Consider the following 18,945-nt stretch of genomic DNA (forward strand, 5'->3'; position numbering starts at 1 on the left):
GTTTCACCAAATACCAGATAAAGACTTGATAAGAAAAGCTTACAAAAATGTAGACCTATTTTTACATTAGTACACAATTTTAATTTATTTTTGATATTTGAAGCATTTTATTTTTTCTAAAAACCATTCTTTTTTTTGGAGATACAAATATTTTAATCAGAATCATATCAACAATGATAAATTTGAGAAAATATTTTCTTATGTATATATATATATATATATATGTATATATTATTGCACTTTAGATTCTGGGGTACGTATGCAGATAATGTAGGATTGTTGCATAGGTACATACATGGCAATGTGGTTTGCTGCCTCCATCCCCTCGTCATCGATATCCGACGTTTCTCCCCATCTTATCCCTCCCAACCTCCCTATCCCCCACTGTTCCTCTCCTATTCCCCCATAGTGTGAGATGCTCCCCTCCCTGTGTCCATTGTTCTCATTGTTCAACATCCGCCTGTGAGAACATGTGGTGTTTGATTTTCTGTTCTTGTGTCAGTTTGCTGACAATGATGGTTTCCAGATTCATCCATGTCCCTACAAAGGACACAAACTCACTGTTTTTTTATGGCTGCATAGTATTCCATGGTGTATATGTACCACATTTTCCCTGTCCAGTCTATCATCAATGGGCATTTGGGTTGGTTCCAGGTCTTTGCTGTTGTCAACAGTGCCACAACGAACATACATGTGCATGTGTCCTTAAAATAGAACAATTTATAATCCTTTGGATATATACTCAGTAATGCGATTGCTGGTTCAAATGGAATTTCTATTTCTAGGTCCTTGAGGAATTGCCACACAGTCTTCCACAATGGTTGAGCTATTTTACACTGCCACCAACAGTGTAAAAGTGTTCCTATTTCTCCACATCCTCTCCAGCATCTGTTGTCTCCAGATTTTTTAATGATCACCATTCTAACTGGCGTGAAATAGTATCAGTGTGGTTTTGATTTGCATTTCTCTAATAACCAGTGATGATGAGCATTTTTTCATATGCTTGTTGGCCTCATATGTCTTCTTTTGTAAAGTATCTGTTCATGTTCTTCACCCACTTTTGAATGGGTTTGTTTGTTTTTTTCTTGTAAATCTGTTTCAGTTCTTTGTAGATTCTGGATATTAGCCCTTTGTCAGATGGGTAGATTGCAAAACCTTTGTCCCATTCTGTTGGTTGTCGGTTTACTCTAATGATTGCTTCTTTTGCTGTACAGGAGCTCTGGAGTTGAATTAGATCCCATTTGTCTATTTTGGCTTTTGTGGCCAATGCTTTTTGTCATGAAGTTCTTGCCTATGCCTCTGCCCTGATGGTTTTGCCTAGGTTTTCTTCTAAGGTTTTTATGGTGTTAGATCTTATGTTTAAGTCTTTAATCTGTCTGGAGTTAATTTTAGTGTTAAGATGTAAGGAAGGAATCCAGTTTCTGCTTTCTACACATGACTAGCCAGTGTTCCTAATACCATTTATTAAATGGAGAATCCTTTCCCCATTGCTTTTTTTTTGTTAGGTTTGTCAAAGATCAGATGGTTGTATATGTGTGGAGTTGCCTCTGAGGCCTCTGTTCTGTTCCATTGGTGGGTCATGTTTTGGTACCATTACCATCATTACCATGCTGTTTTGACTACTGTATATATTCTTTTCTTGGCTAAATCTATTTGCATTAGAATTGAAACATATACATTAACATGTAATTCTAAACTCATATAGGTTATTCATTCATGCTGAAGACTTTAATTAAAGTTTGGTTACATGATCTGGATTTTTTTTTCAAATGGATAATATTCTCCATCTAAGAAGATAGCAACACCTCGGCAAGCTGAGGTAGGAGAATTGCTTGAATTCAGGAGGTAGAGGTTGCAATGAGCCAAGATCATGCCATTGCACTCCAGGCTGGGCAACAGAGCAAGGCTCTGTTTCAAAAAGAGAAAGAGAGAGAGAGAAATAGAAAGAAAAGAGAGAGAGAAAGAAAAAAAAGAAAGGAAAGAAGGGAGGAAGGGAGGGAAGAGAGGGAAAAGAGGGAAGAGAGGAAAGGAAGGGAAGGGGAAAGAAAAGAAAAGAAAGAAAATAGCAATAGCAACAGCTTCCATTTGGTTGCTCAAGCTGGAGAAAGAGTTATTCTTTTTTTTTTTTTTTTTTTTTTAAGGCAGAGTTTCGCTCTTGTTACCGAGGCTGGAGTGCAGTGGCACTATCTTGACTTACCACAACCTCCACCTCCCAGGTTCAAGCGATTTTCCCTCTTCAGCCTCTGGAGTAGCTGGGATTATAGGCATGAGCTACCATGTGCTGCTCATTATGGTTTTTTGTTTTGTTTTGTTTTGTTTTTTTGTAGAGATGGGGCTTCTTCATGTTGGTCTCAAACTCCCAACCTCAGGTGATCCGTCCAGCTCAGCCTCACAAAGTACTGGGATTATGGGCGTGAGCTACTGCGCCCGACTAAAGAGTTATTCTTTACACATTCTCATTGACTCCCACCTCCCATCTGTTACCAACTCCTATCAATTTTTCCTCATATACTTATTTAATACATCTACCTCTTTTTCTTTCACTGCCACTATCAACTTTCACCTAAACCCATGCGATTTTCTTCTTTGAGTATTATTTTTGTCTCCTCTCTCCCTCTTCTTCATTCATAAGGCAGGGAGGTATTTTAAATTTGAAATCACATCAAATAATTAGCATGTTTGATCCCTTCAATGGTTTTCTACTGCTATAAAAATAAAGCACATAATCTGTATCCTATTATTGGATTAGTGTTTAATTTTCTCACTTAGTATTTTACCTGTCTCTTACTTGTTACGATGCTCCCACTGTGGTGAGATAACTTTTATTCATATGCTTTCCATCTTTTAGGTCTTAATTTAAATGTCACTTCCTCAAAGAAGGCTTCCATGATTTGCCCCTCTCAGTATTACCCCTTTATTATCTTGGAGCATCCTGATTTCTCCTTCACAGCACATTTGAAAATTTATATTTATACTATTAAATTATCTGCTTCCCTCACTTAATTATAGGCTCAAATGGAGCAAAATTATTGTCAATTTTTTTGCCTACTTTTCCTCTTCTTCCGTCACTACTGTATGCCTAATATCTTACACAGCCACATCACACTGGCCTTTAATAAATACTTGTTAGATGAAGAAATGAATAAAAAGAACTAATAGATGTAGGTAAAGTGTGTGTTGGGAATGTCTATGTGAGTCATGGGAAATTACTTATATTTGAGATTAATTCATTTAAAAATTTTTAAAGTAAAATATTTTAAACTGCAGTTATATTAGTATCTCTAGAACACAGTACTTCCCAACTTGATTATTCAGAAGAATCATTTCAAAGACTCCTGAAATACTAAATTGACTGAAAACATAAGTCAGTTATATATGCTTTTAAAAAGGCAAAGTTAAACAATTAACACATTTATGTTAAAATCATTTATTGTGAGGTGTGTTTAAAGTATTGGGCATGATGCCAGATCATAATAAAGAAACTATCAACATATAGTTTATGACCTTAAGTAATTACTAGACAACTAGTGAAGAAAGGCATATTATATTTTGGTTTGACAATACCTTGACTTATATCATCAAATTAAACATTATTAAGTGTTTAGCACATATTTAAGTATCTCTTAAAACCTTAAGGGTTATGTAGTCTAGACTGAGCTTTTCCATTTGATTCATTTGGAGAAAATACTAATGATAGCATTATAGAAATCACAAATCCCTGCATTTTGAATTTGTATAACTGTAAAAATATTAGATTTTATATTATTTTTCAGACATTATTCCCTTTCCTTTATATATTTAATAGTACAGCTTTAAAGAAAACTTATTTATAAACAAATTATTTACTTTTATATTTATCTATCATGATTTTTGGTTGTCTTGGTGAAAGTTTTCCAGTTTCATGGCCCAATTTCAGTAAATAATGCTTAGGTGCTTGCATTTTTATGCAGCTTTTGTTTATTTGTATGTGATTATTTTGACAATTTAAGTTGTGCATTTTTAATTTTGACAATATCCACTCTCATTATTATGGATCTGTATATTGCTGGTTTACTAGATATTTATCTTGAAATTTGACTGTGCCCTAGAAGAAACAAAATGTCCAATATATTTTACATCATTTTCTTTTTTATATGTCCTATAATGAGATAAATAAAACATTTATTTGATCAGTTTTTGCTTTTATTCACCCGTTATTTTCCCCCCAAAAAAGGCTCACTTTCTTTTCAGCTTTCTCGTGTAGCAAATTTTGTCATAATGTTCCAGCATTGTCCTCTGAGTAAAATAAAAATAGTTGGATATTGAGATATTTCATACACAGGGTCTTAGGGGAAAAAAGTAACATTTAAATAGAGCAGTAGGGATTTCTTAAAACCCTAGTAAACTTGCTCATCCATTTCACAAAGGAAACAAACAAACAAAAAAAGTGCTATTGTGCAAGTCCTAATATATGTATTGTATTACTTTCTTGGCTAGATTATAATTTAATCCACAGATTTTTATGTGCTTTATACTAAATTAAGTGCTCTTACATAAAATGAATAAGACACAGCCTTCATCCTTAAGGAGTTTACTATATTGTGCAAGACATAATTCTTTTTCACAGTAAAATAATCAGAAAACATCACAGTTATTGAATTGTTAAATTTGGTGAGAAAGACTAAGAGCACTAATGAGAGTTCATCAAATGTGAGTGGGGATGATGATTTGTTAGAGCTTTGCAAACCTGTCAAGATGTCTATTACTCTGATAGGCAGATGAAGATGATATGATGTTGGGGATGAAATTATATGGCCAAAGGCATGGAAATTTCGTGAGGCATTAAAGATACCAATTTGACTGCCATTGGGAGAAGAGGAACTGAATGCTAAAAGCTTTGCTTTTCTTTTACTAAGTCAAATATATGGTGGTTTATTCTTCCAGCCCCTCTGTCATGACAGGCTTTTCTGTACTTTTGCAATGTATTTTTGTGTTTCTATAATATCGCTTCTATTTAAGATATCTCGCTTTCTTATCTCCTTTCCTAGAGACCCTTCTGTTTCACAGAAGTTATTCTGTTTCTTTTACCCTTCATTTTTCAGAATCCATCATCTGGTACAAATTAAGGTCTGAATAAATGAATCAGCTTATTTATAAATTAATTTCAGAGGGTTACCTTGCTTAGCAGAATATTTTAGGTTTGGCATTGTATACAATATGAGATTTCTTGAAGAAGTATGAAAGACTAGGTCCTTAAATTGATGGGTTAAAGCTAATGAGATGGAAATTGATGGAAGCCAACTCTGCGGAAATATTTTTTTTGAGAGTATAAGTTGAGCCTGAGAGAATTTGATAGCATTAGAGCACTTCAGTTTCCAGTTTCCAGTCTCAGAGTCTGAGTAGTTAGAACCAATGAACCTTTAAAAAAGGATCGTGAATTTGCTGCAGGAAAGGAACAGGTCCTTTAAATAATCAGGCAGTGAAAAGAAATGCTTTAAAGCCATCTTCTTCTTGTTGTTTTATTCTGGCTTTTTATTGGATAGAAAAATGCATAGATCAGAGAGATTCATCTTCAGGAAAATCATTGGTTCCTAGAAATATTTAATAATGATGTTATTATTAATGGTGTAAATATTTTTTACCAAATTATACACCCAAAGTGATACATTTGCCAACCACCTACTCTATTGAAGTGCTAATCACCTTGGATTATTCTAGGATATGCCGAAGAGAAGGGGGAAAACCGGGAGCCTGTTATGCTTTTTAGCTTTAAAGCATCACTAGTTCACATTAAGGCCAGAGAGAATAAATCTGACAATAAATACATTAGTAATGCCCAATTTGCTTGACCAGTAGGTTATTGAAGAACTTCCTGAATTTTATTGACACATGAAGAAATCAACAAACATAAAAGCAAACCCATTATATCATTTTCCCATTAGAAATCACACTGAATAGCGAATGTCCAGTGATAATTTAATGAGCAGCAGTCTTGGGTTCAGACTGACTGCCATCCTGGAGAGACCCAATAGACCTCACACAGCTCCAAGTTCATTTAGCTTTAGTAAGGATACCAGACAGGAAACAATATAGTTTTTATGGTAATAGCATAGTAGAAGTCTTACCACCTTTAGATATAATAGCTTATGTCTTCAAAGTTATCTGCACTGAGAATGTCCACTTGCTACATATTTCTGAGGAACTTAAAAACATTTTTTTCGTTGAACTAACTTACGTAATACCTAGTGCATTACCAATAGACATGAAAATACTGGCTATCACCAGTGTATATTTCATAGAGTAAGAAAATGGAATTCCCTCTACAAAGCAAATTAACGGCCATAGATTTTCCTAAATTTTCTGATATTTCTTTAACATTTAAAATACTATTTTTTCTACTTATACTCTACTACTTCTACCTTTTTGTAAGTGTTGATAGAGACATTCAACTGGGTATATAAGTTTATAAAAGTAAATTCAATTCTTTCCCTGGCAAATCTTTCTACATAGTTATTACCTAACTTGTAAGTTTTATGTTGCCTGTCCAAATAATATTTCTGTCCTAGAGATCAATATGCACTCAAATTTCATTTTTATCTAACTACATTAATGAATTTAAAAATCCCTTATTACAGACAGAGCTGAGGCAGAGAGATGAAATATTTAACACAGCACACTTTAATATCACCATATTATTTTCTCAACTTTCCTGGAAAAACAGATTTTTCCTACGTATACATTTTACATTACCAGGGTAGTCATTAGATACTCTTTTTCAGACAGTTCAGCATCTGGTCTTTTAGCATAACCACAAACCATCCCCTAGGTATAAACTTTCACTAGCAAAAGCTTCTGCATATGATTATAGCACACCAGTCACTTTTCTTTTATGAAGCAATGCATTACTCATTCTTAGTGTGTCCAAACCTCAACAAAGTTACCATGGAGAAGATAAGTTTGTTTCCTAGTTCATGAAAATATGACTGTGAGAGAAGATTAATAATGCCCGTACTTACAAATGACATCTTGGTATAGATTGGACATAGTTCCCAGATATGTGTCCCTCCTAACTTGATCCTCTGGTATAGCCAACTACAACCATTTAACTACATCAGAATTTATTATAATTATTTTTTCAGTAATCATTGATTACTCAGTAATCATTCCTGAATAATGCCAAGTTACTGAAAAAGAAAGTTCTTTACTTTTCTTATTTAGGTTAATATGTTTGCCTAAAAGCCATCTCTACTTGATTCAGTTAACTAACTCATTTATTGAACTTCAAATCCCTCCTAGTTCTTTATGTCCAGTGTTGATTAAGGTGACTCAAGGATTTTTCCTGGATATGGTTTGGCTCTGTGTCCCCACTCAAATATCACATTGAGTTGTGATCCTTAGTATTAGAGTAGGAGCCTGGTGGGAGGTGATTGGATCATGGAGGCAAATTTCTCCGAAGCTGTTCTCATGATAGTGAGTGACCTCTCATGAGATCTGATGGTTTAAAAGTGTGTGGCACTTCCCCTTTTGCGTTCTCTCTCTCTCTCCGTCTCCCTCACCCTCTCCCTCTCTCTCTCTCTGTCTCTGTCTGTCTCTCTCTCTCTCTCTCTCGTGCTGCATGTGAAGAAGGTGCTTCCTTCTCCTTTGCATTCTCTCATGATTGTAATTTTCCTGAGGCCTCCCAGTCATGTTTCCTGTTAAGCCTGTGGAACTGTGAGTCAGTTAAACCTCTTTTCTTCATAAATTACCCAGTCTGATATAGTTCTTTATAGCAGTGTGAAAACAGACTAAGATCCTGCCTCTAATTGTACTAACATATATAAGTATGTATGGATTAAAGTATGTTGTGTGAATATGGAAGTATTATTTCTCCCAGAAGCTTGTAGATTAGGCATATTATACTTCTAGGTGAATTTCAACCTGAGTGTGCAAAATGATCCTTATAATTTCCCTTGGGAATTTCTAGGAATAAATCATCAATGACATAGGGTCACCATGTAATTTCGCTTTTTGCTTTCTTGTTTACAATTCTGACTCCATAAACATTTATTTATATTCTGTCCCCCTCTTAACCACGCCTGGTGAGGCAAAACAGAAAGAGACTTGCATACTGGGAAATCAGCAAGAATGCCTTAAGTGATGTCATTTTTACACATATCTACACATGCATAAGATATGGATCTCAAGGCTTCAAAAGTAAAATCAGGATGAATAAAACCAACAAAAAAATGCCCAAGCCATACAATCCTATCCAATATTCTGGTGTGTCATAAGGAGACAACCCCAAATGATCCCAGTAAAGTTCTCAAGTATATCTTGTACATTGATTTGTGCCAAATCAGGGCAATTATCCAGCATTGGCCATTACTCATTACCACATCTGAAAGGAGCCACTAAGAAGGTTATACCCATGAATATGAAGGTATCTTATCTTGAAATCTTTGTGTGCTCAACATTCCATATTCTACAGTTTCACCTTGTCTTCTATGTATTACTTTTATTAACACAAGCAGCCTCTCATGGTGGGATTTGCTGATTAAATTCTACTGTTCATGTATGGGTCTGGCTTTTCTTTGCTTTCCAGAGCTTTCACGCCTGTCCATTCATAGGAAGGAGTAGGTTTACAAAGGTAGCATGGATTTCATGAAGTTGATAGTGGAGCCCCTGAAAGCAGAATAATATACAATAGTATAAGAGAGAAAGAAAGAAACAAATAGTCAAGACCTAAACTTTGTAAACTGTGTAAGAAGGCAGGAAAAAGAAAGTAAGTCAAATGATAAAACAATATTTGAACAAGCAGCCTGAATGGCATTCTATAATGTAACAGAAAAACAAAATGGATAAAGATGATCAAAAAGATCAGATGTGTGGATTGAATTTTCTTTGTTATTTTTTATAACGTTATTAAGTTATAATTTACATGTCATTATATATGATATGTTACCAAAACATCAAGGGTTTTGTGTAGGTCTTGCTGCTCACTTTATAAAATGTCAATCACTGAGACAACAAATATTGCCAGAGAAGAAAACTTTAATCAGGTGCTGCAGCTGAGAACAGGAGATAAAGTCTCAAATCCATCTCCCCATATTATTCAAATTAGGGGTTTATATAGCGTGGAAAAGATGTAACTACACGTGCAAAAACAAATATTAGGGAAGAGTAAGGAAGAGTAGTTGGTAAACTGGTGTCATAGCGGATGGATAAGAGGTCTGGCATCTCATTGTCTGGTTAGAGTTATCTGGTGAGTTTCAGTTTCTTGATTTCTAGCAAGTTTGAGGGTTACATTCTTGAGGAAGACACTCATCTCATTACCTGGATACAGGTATCTGGTGAGTTTCAGTTCCTTGATTTCTAGGAGGGTTGAGAGTTAGTTTCCTGAGGAAGAAACTTGGATAAGACAAATGTAAGTTTCAAGCTTCAAGACAGGGTGGGGTTTGGGCATTTTCTGTGTTTATACAAAAAAATAGTAAACGTAAGTTTCATGGAACAGTTGGCCTGGTTTAGTAAATTTAAACAGTTGTGCAAAAATGACCACAATCTAGTTCTATATATTTTTGTCACCTCAAAAATTTCCATCACCCCCAAACTTTACTCATGACTGCTTGAAGTCAATGCTCCCACTTCCAGCTCTAGACATCCCCTGTTTTGGTTTGTGCTTCTAAAAGCTTTCCTGGTCTAGGAATTTTAAAATATGGAATCCCATAATATACACCTTATCTTTTTATTTTGCTTGGCCTTTTAAATAGCATAACGTTTATGTAGTTCATCTATACTGTGGCATGAATCAATACTACATTCCTGTTTATTTGAAGTACTGAATAGTATCCATCATGTGAAAACAGCACATTCTGCTTATCTGTTCGCCAGTTGATAGGCATTTGAGTTGGTTCCAGTTTAATGTGACTGTGAATGCTCTGTACAAGCCTATTTTTGGACATCTATATATCTATATATATCTCCAAATATATATCTCTCTCTCCAAATATATTTATGTCTCTCCAAATATATATATATATATATATAAAATCTTGAGGTGTTATAATTTTATATTTTATATTAATTCATAAATTTAGATTTATAATGAATTATATATATAATATAATATATATGAATTTTTATAAAAGATTATGTATAAAAATTCATATTTTATATCATATTTTTATATATCCATATAATTCATTATATGGATATATAAAATTCAATTGTGATGAAATCATGACATGTCCTACTCTGTGTGGGGGACATGAATCATCTGGAGGACTTGAATCATCCTTTTGTCCAGCATCTCTAGGACATCTATACTCTCTGCCCATGAGTCACTTAGAGGCTCTCTCTGTTACTAGATTATCTGTGGTGGTACCCTTGTTTTACATAACAGTGGTCCCAAAGCACAGGAGTAGTGATTCTGGCAATTCATATATATCAAAGAGAAGCTACAACAGTGCTTCCTTTTAGTGAAAAGGTGAAAGTTCTCATCTTAATAAAGAAAAAAAAATATGCTAAGGTTGCTAATATCTATGTGAGGATGAATCCTCTATCCATGATATTATGAAGAAGAAAAAACCACTCACGCTAATTTAAATATTTCTTTCAAATCGAGTCTGTCCTCTCTTGAGGGAAATATTTACTAGTTAATTTATCCGTATTTGTGTTACTTATTGAATAATTTGTTATTATTTCTATACAAGGGCAACTCTACCACTTTCAAAGCAATGCCTTTGCCTATTGTAATGAAAATTATATACTACATTATTGTATTAATGATTTTATGTTATCTCATACCAAGATCTCAAAGCACTATAATCCTAGAAAATAATCAAAAAGCAAATAAGAGTAGTTAACCATTAAACTCTTTTTCTAAAAAATTTAGGGTTCTTATGGGTGAAAGACATAATTTCAAAATAAATTAGCATTTTCTAAAAATTTAGTTTTTTTGATCTATCAGAAAGTGGTAAATCTAGCTTCAGACATTACCAGAAACCATTTCATCAGTCACATTTTCTGCTTATTTCTTGACATGTCTTCTCCTGTGTATCTCATGTACATCCAGTGAAGACAGGAAAACTAGCAGAAACACCAGGTATAAATTTACCAGTTTAGCCCTAAAGAAAGAAAGAAAAAAAAAACAAAAAACGCTATTCTAGTAGTTATAGGAGTCACCTTGACTATACCCACTTGAATAAACTGCCAATTTTTTCTACCAAACAATTTCCAGGCGTGAGATACCTGTCACTATAGCTAAGTGTCAGCTCCATCCAAGCATGGACTGTGAAAAGAATTAATTGCTCCCCAAAGGAAAATAAGGGACTTTTACCGGAAGCAAGAACCAAGGTGCCCAAAAGGTGAAAACATCAAATGATCAACACATTCATGCCTTATCAAGTCAGGCATAATTCACTTATAATAAAAATATATTCATATATAATAACATGTTTATACTATTGTATTACAGTTTGTAATAGTCTTGCATATGGTTTATATTAACTGTGACTTTAATTCTGTGTGTCATTTTTGAGGCTCCAATTTGAATGTTTTTATTCAGCTTATATGCAATTCAATCTTCTTTATATTTGTCCAGTTATATCAAGCTGTATTTTTTTCTCAGAACCAGGAAGGAACAATTGAAGAGAGTAGTAAACTGCAGCCATAATTTAAAAGAAAACATTAGGAGCAACTCAGATTATTTTCGGGCAGTGTAGGGGATCAACGGTGATATGGTTTGGCTGTGTCTCCACCCAAATCTCATCTTGAATTCCCACAGATAGTGGGAAGGACCTTGTATGAGGAATTGAATCATGAGGACAAGATTTTCTCTTGCTGTTCTCATGATAGTAAGTCTCAGAAGATCTGATAGTTTTTAAAATGAGAGTTTCCCTACACAAGCTCTCCTCTCTTGTCTGCTACCGTGTGAGACATGCCTCTGATTTTGTGCCATGATTGTGAGACCTCCCCAGCCACATAAAACAGTAATTCCAGTAAATCTCTTTCTTTTGTAAAGTGCCTAGTCTCAGGTACGTCTGCAAGAGCTATGTGAAAATGAACTAGTGTAGTAAATTGGTACCTGTAGAGAAGGGCACTGCTGAAAAGATACCTGAAAGTGTTGAAGCAGTTTTAGAACTGGGTAGCAGGAAGAGGCTAGAACAGTTTGGAGGGCTCAAAGACTGGAAGATGTGGGAAAATGTGGAACTTCCCAGAGCCTTGTTGAATGGCTCTGTCCAAAATGCTGATGGCAATATGGACAGTAAAGTCCAGCCTGAGGTGGTCTCAGAGGGAGATGAGGAACTTGTTCGGAACTGGAGCAAAGGTGACTCTTGTTACGTTTCAGCAAAGAGACTGGTGGCATTTTGCTTCTACCCTAGAAATTTGTGGAACTTTGAACTTGAGAGAGATGATTTAGGGAATCCGGTGGAATAAATTTCTGAGCAGCAAAGCATTCATGAGGTGACATGGGTGCTGTTAAAGACATTCAGTTGTATAAGAGAAGCAGAGCATAAAAGTTTGGAAAATTTTCAGCCTGACAAAATGATAGAACAGAAAATCCCATTTCCTGAGGAGAAATTAAAGCCAGCTATAAAAATTTGCATAAGTAACAAGGATCCTAATGTTAACTCCCAAGACGATGGGGAAAATGTCTGCAGGCCCTGTCAGAGGTCTTCACAGTAGCCTCTCCCATCACAGGCCCAGAGGCCTAGGAAGAAAAAATGGTTTCATAGGTTAGGGGCAAGGTCCTCATTCTGTGTGAGGCCTAGAGACTTGGTGCCCTGTTTCATAGACATTCCAGTCATGGCTGAAAGGCGTCAACATAGATCTTGGGCTGTGGCTTCAGAGGGTGCAGATTTGAAGCCTTGGCAACTTCCACATGGTGCTGAGCCTGCAGGTGCACAGAAGTCAAGAATTGACGTTTGGGAACCTCTGCCTAGATTTCAGAGGATGTATGGAAACACCTGGATTCCCAGGCCAAAGTTTGCTGAGGGGTAGAGCCCTTCTGAAGAACCTCTACTAGGGCAGTGCAGAAGGGAAATGTGGGATCAGAGCCCTCACACAGAGTCCCTGCTGGGACACTGCCTGGTGGAGCTGTGAGAAGAGTGCCACCATCCTCCAGATCCCAGAATGGTAGATCGACTAACAGCTTTACAGTGCACTTGCAAAATGTGCAGACCCTCAGTGCCAGCCCATGAAAGCAGTTGGGAGGGAGGCTGTACTCTGCAAAGCCAAAGGTGCAGAACTGCTCAAGACCGTGGAAACCCACTTCTTCCATCAGTGTGATCTGGATGTGAGACATGCAGTCAAAGGAGATCATTTAGGAGCTTTAAAAATTTGACTGCCCCACTGGATTTGAGACTTGCATGGGGCGAGTAGCCCCTTTGTTTTGGCCAATTTCTCCCATTTGGAAAGGCTTTATTTACCCAATACCTGTACCTCCATTGTATCTAGGAAGTAACTAACTTGCTTTTGATTTGACAGGCTGATAGATGGAAGGACTTTGGACTGTGAACTTTTGAATTCATGCTGAAATTAAGACTTTGGGGAACCGTTGAGAAAGCATGGTTGGTTTTGAAATGTAAGAACATTAGATTTGGAAGGGGCCAGGGCTGGAATGTTATGGTGTGGAGGTATTCCCACCCAAATCTCATGTTGAATTCCCACTTGTTGTGGGAGGTACACAGTAGGAGGTAACTGAGTTATGGGACAAGTCTTTCCCATGCTATTCCCCTGATAGTGAATAAGTCTTACAAGATCGGATGGTTTTAAAAGCAGGAGATTCCCTGCACAAGCTCTCTTCTCTTGTCTGCCACCATATGAGACATGATTTTCACCTTCTGCCGTGGTTGTGAAGATCCCCCCCCAGGTAGAACAGTAATTCTAATAAACCTCTTTCCTTTGTAAATTGCCCAGTCTTGGGTATGTCTTTATTAGCAGCATGAAAGCAGACTAATAAAGATAGGGACATTTGGAATATGCAACATGTTGAAATACTGAGAGGAAGGAATTGTGAAAGGTGGGCTAAAGTTCCTGAAAAGAACTGTAAAACATCATGGAAAAGAATAAAAGAATAATAGCTCAGTATTTCTTACCTTTAGATATCACAGTGTTTCCATAAACACTTTGAAGTCATATATTTGTTTTTTCATCTGAAACTTGTAAATACAACATTGGGTTCTCCATGTAAATAAATGCCCTTTTCATTTGGGAGGCAGCAGATTTCTCCACTAAATTAGAAAAGAGCTTCACATATCTTCATCTCGTAGATGCCATCTACTAGTCACAGAGTTATTAACTATAATTGAATGAAATTCCTGCCATAGCTTAGCTCCAAAATTAGCACCTACAGCTCCATTCAACATCCTGTAATAGATTTCAGAAGGGGACATCTACTGTGTAATATTGTTGAGGGTTTTTTTTTTTTTTTTTAAGTCTTGAGTTTTCAGGATCTTACATGGAAGACATTATTATGTTTTGGATATTCAGAATCAGTGTCTCAGCTCCTTTTCTGATCATGGACTCCCATTGCTTTCTTAAAAATACCTTTGTTAGCATATATGCAAACAAATTATGTTGACTCATAACCCATTATTTTATTATTTAGTACTAAAAGACTGGAAAATAGTGTTATTTAGGTAACTTAAACGTAGAATCCTTGTTTTATCTACTTGTTAAACTTTCTACCTGCTAATAATTTCTGCAGAGCTAATTGTGTCCCTTGAATACCTCAGCTCAACTGTGGTTGACTGGCTCCGCAATTTAGGGGTGTTTCTATCTCCCGTGCTTTGCACTACCTGTTGGTATTTCTAGCATCTCCCAGGTGGGTAACCTCCTCAGTGTAATTATCATCTAGCTTATCCTCCCTTCCAACATCATTTATGAAAATGTTAAATAAGACCAGCTATAATACTGACATCCCTGAAGCATACGCCTTAACACCTTTTCTTAATTTGAGGCATTGCCATTTATCATTACATTATTTTAGCCAATTTAAGTCCCAGGAAGAATGTTAATATTGAATCCAATTTGAGCTAAATTTTAATTAAGATTTCTGGAGACATTTCAAGTGATTTAACTGTAATCAAAATTGATGTCTCCTTTGCTACCCCTATTCTCTTATTTTCTAATTTTATCCATACGCAAAAGAGAATTAGTTTGTCTAGCTTCAATAATTCTCTATAAATATGTGTCATTCATTTTGACTGTTTCTGCAAATAGTTTTCTTCTCCTTTGCCTTTAGGAGTATGTCTGTCAGGCTTATACAAGTCCCAGAATCATGTCATAACATGCCTTTCCTTCCAGCAGCCACATCTGCCCACCCCCAAATGTCCAGTGTCAGAACTCAGTTGCGTTAATGCCATTTCCTTTTTCATTCTCAATTTTTTGCTATTTCTGTGAACATTATCACTCTAAACATGACATATAATAAAAAATAGAATATGCATAATATAACCCCTTCAGCACAGTGCAGTGTCTAAAGTACTTTCTTTACATTTATTGAGGATATTAAGCATGAACTTTTGAATGGAAAATTAATTAACATGGTGTTCCTGAAATTGAATTCAAGTTTCAGGGTTAATACACATGTTACATTTGATCAAGGAAGGTATGCCAGTGTCTTCACCACATTTTCAAAGAAGTCTGAAAACTATAAAAACTACTTCTATTTAGAAGTAATGCATTGAAAATATAAGTATATAAGAAAATATAAGTATATAAATTTCTACAGGTTAATTTACTACAATTATGTGTGTTTTCTTTATTCCACAGAAAACTTTTAATTATACTCCTTCATGTATAAATTGAGGCCACCTTTCTTTCATTCTTCACATTTTGTATAATTAATACAGAAAATACTGTTGATGTATGTAAAATGCTTACTATAAGATTTCCTGCTAGAATCTCTTCTTATTCTTTTTTCCTCTTTATATTCATCCACAAGTCAAGGAGTCATCTTTAATGAATCACTGTTGCTTTAGTGTTGCTTGATGAAGTTAATTATTATCTTTTCACATACAGTAACCCAAAAAAAGTCTTTATTAGATACTAGTTGCTTCAGAATCATTACAGATATATGTAAGTTACCTGTAGAGAGGTTTACATGCCTAATTTCAAGGGCCCTGAATAGATTTCTTTTTCTCAAAGAAACATTTGTCAAGCTATGTTACCCTTGATATTCTACAATGGGTGATGCATTTGTTTGACTGATGAATTATTAATATTCTATGTCTTACCTGTCCTTTGTAAATCAGGGGGTGTAAGTTAATCTTTCCTAGAGCAATTGTAAACAAAAGGGACACAAAGACAAGAGAGTCTCTGGGAGATGAGGAAGAGAACATTATGAAAGGAAAAATGCAAGTGAAAGGGAGGGTGGGAGTAACAAAGGCAAAGGATGGGAGTAACATAGTTACTTCATTTTTTCCAAGTTCAATCTGTTTTAATATGAGTTTATGTGTTAAGAACACAAGGTAAGACAGAAAAAAAAATTAAATTTCCTATAGGGATATTAGATTTTCTGTTAGGGCTTTCCACTTTTTCTCTTTATTAAGTTAAAGATAGGCCTTCAAGATCCAAAAGTTTATTTCTTATCACTCTCATAAAAAAACAAAAAGCATCCTTATTCTTGTGATGGCTTAAGTAATATAACAGGACACAATAGCCTCGATTGAAAAAAAAAAAAAAGAGTATATTTGTTAAGGAAACTTGTGTTTATTTCTTTGAAAGCAAGCTCCTTTTGTTGGGGGAAAAAATGGCATGGTGGTGAAAAGTTGAGTCCCAAGAGGATTTATGTTGTGATTTTCAATTCCAGCTCACTGCAGTTGACGCAGATGAAGGGTCAAATGGGGAGATCACATATGAAATCCTTGTTGGGGCTCAGGGAGACTTCATCATCAACAAAACAACAGGGCTTATCACCATTGCTCCGGGAGTGGAAATGATAGTCGGACGAACTTACGCACTCACTGTCCAAGCATCGGATAATGCTCCTCCTGCAGAGAGAAGGTAATTTATATTAGAATCAATGCAGTCTTTTCATCGGGCCCGTTTAACCCTATAATTAAATTTAAGAAACGCAGCAAGTATTCTTTTATCCTATAAACATCTACATTAGATCAGAAAATCATAGAGAGCAGATTCTCAGGAACTACAGGCATATTCTGATTTGGTTAAATAGTGGGAAAAGGACAATCTCAGAGGCCTATTTCCAATTTCTTACGGAAAAGTAAGGCTACAGACAGAGAAAGAAAGGCTCTTTTCTTCAAAGAAATTAATATATATGTCAGTGGCATGTAATGTCTTAGGGTTTCAAAGTTATTTCTGAGTTTATAAATGATTATTAGTTACATAAAATTATATATGGATATACACACAGACGTGCGTGCACACACACACACAGAGCAAGTAAAATATTTCCTACTATTAGAATTGCATATTTCTGGTCTCCTACCTGAGTAATCCATTTTGTTATTTATTATTACCAGATTTTCAGTATCATTCCAAGAAAATATGAATAAATATTAAAGTACTCCTTCATTTTGCTAGTTTTTTTTTTGTTGTTTTTTTTTTTGTTTTTTCCCATTCATGATGTATTCTGGGGTTCTCTCCATGTAAATTCTAGATAAATCCTTCAAATTCTTTTCTTATAGTTATGTAATATTCCTTAATAAGTATGTAAAACAATGGAAGTCTATTATAGATAAAGTTTACAATTTTAGTCTCTTTTACTGACAGTGGAGAAATAGATAACATTGAATATGCATCAGTTTGAATGTGTGCAAGTATATCAGTTTCTTATATTGTCATGTTAAGCCCAGATTACACTTATTCTACATTTTCTACTCGTGTTTATGTGGATTCATATTGCATATTTAAATCTTTGTTGTATTTGGGATATATCCTGGTATACAGTAGGAGGTATTAATATAGCCGTGGTTTTTTTTCCAGTCAAGTACTCTGTGGTCCCCACACAAGATGCTGGATAGTTCATCTTTTCCTCACAATTTTTAGACGTTGCATTTATTATACATTTTCTTAGATATTTTGATTTGTATCTAGATGTTCTATTCAATTCTATTATTTATATTTTATGTGCTCTTACCACAGAATTTTAATGGTTAAGGTTACATAATATGCTCTATCCCCCAGTGCTACTAACTTAACTCAATGCAATTTTCCCTCAAATAATTTTTCTTCTCCTTCTGTTAAGTTTTCTCTTTTACATTAACTAAGCTACTTCAATGTTTTCATTGTTGTTTTAACTGTATTTTTATTAGAAACAGTAGATTTATAAATTAATTACTTAGGAATATATTATATACATTTGACGTTGAATCTTTCTATCTAAGGACATTTTGCATTTCCATTTGTCTATGAATTTTTTGTGTTCTTTAGCAAGTTTTTTTTCTTTTTATATAAGTTCTGTACATTTCTTGCTTGATCTTTTTCTATATCTTTTGTTTTAATTGTAAACAAGCTCCCTAATATCCCCTGCCCAGATGAGTGCCACAATCCCAGCTTACTGAAGCCTCAAACTTGTGAGCTCATGCAGTTCATCCACTTCAACCTCCTAGTAGTGGGCACTGCAGGTTCATGCTACCAATCCTAGCTAATTGTTTAAAAAATTTGTAGAATCCGAGTTTTGCTATGTTGCCCAGGCTTGTCTCAAAGTTTTGACCTCTATTGATCCTCCTGCTTTGGCCTCCTAAGTTCTGGGATTACTGGCATCAGCCACCATGCCTAGTCTCCATTTTCTTTCTTTACGTTCATTTGCTGGTATACTTCCTATAAAAATACCTTACTTGTTTGTAACTTGAATGAGACTGCCTTAGTGTTTCCCCATTACATTTGTCTATGGTTTTAAAAACTATTAATATGTTAGGAAAATACTCAGCTATTTCTATTTTATTGACTTTTAAAAATAGTAATAATACATTTGTCAGATCAAATAAATAGCTATCATATATGAGGACAGTAATGACTTTT

At 35.1% G+C, this 18,945-nt stretch overlaps 1 protein-coding gene across 10 annotated transcripts in view; it reads left to right on the forward strand.

Annotated features, from left to right (window-relative positions):
- Positions 1-18,945, forward strand: part of PCDH15 (protocadherin related 15) — a 1,323,555-nt gene that overhangs the window by 978,661 nt on the left and 325,949 nt on the right. For all 10 annotated transcript variants that reach the window (XM_037741275.1, XM_037741277.1, XM_037741276.1 and 7 more), the window contains one exon: positions 16,772-16,965. In XM_037741275.1, the coding sequence (XP_037597203.1) occupies positions 16,772-16,965 (194 nt within the window). The remainder of the gene's footprint in view (positions 1-16,771; positions 16,966-18,945) is intronic.

The sequence above is a fragment of the Cebus imitator genome, unplaced genomic scaffold (genome assembly GCF_001604975.1).
Source record: "Cebus imitator isolate Cc_AM_T3 unplaced genomic scaffold, Cebus_imitator-1.0 Scaffold97, whole genome shotgun sequence".
NCBI classification, from domain to species: domain Eukaryota; kingdom Metazoa; phylum Chordata; class Mammalia; order Primates; family Cebidae; genus Cebus; species Cebus imitator.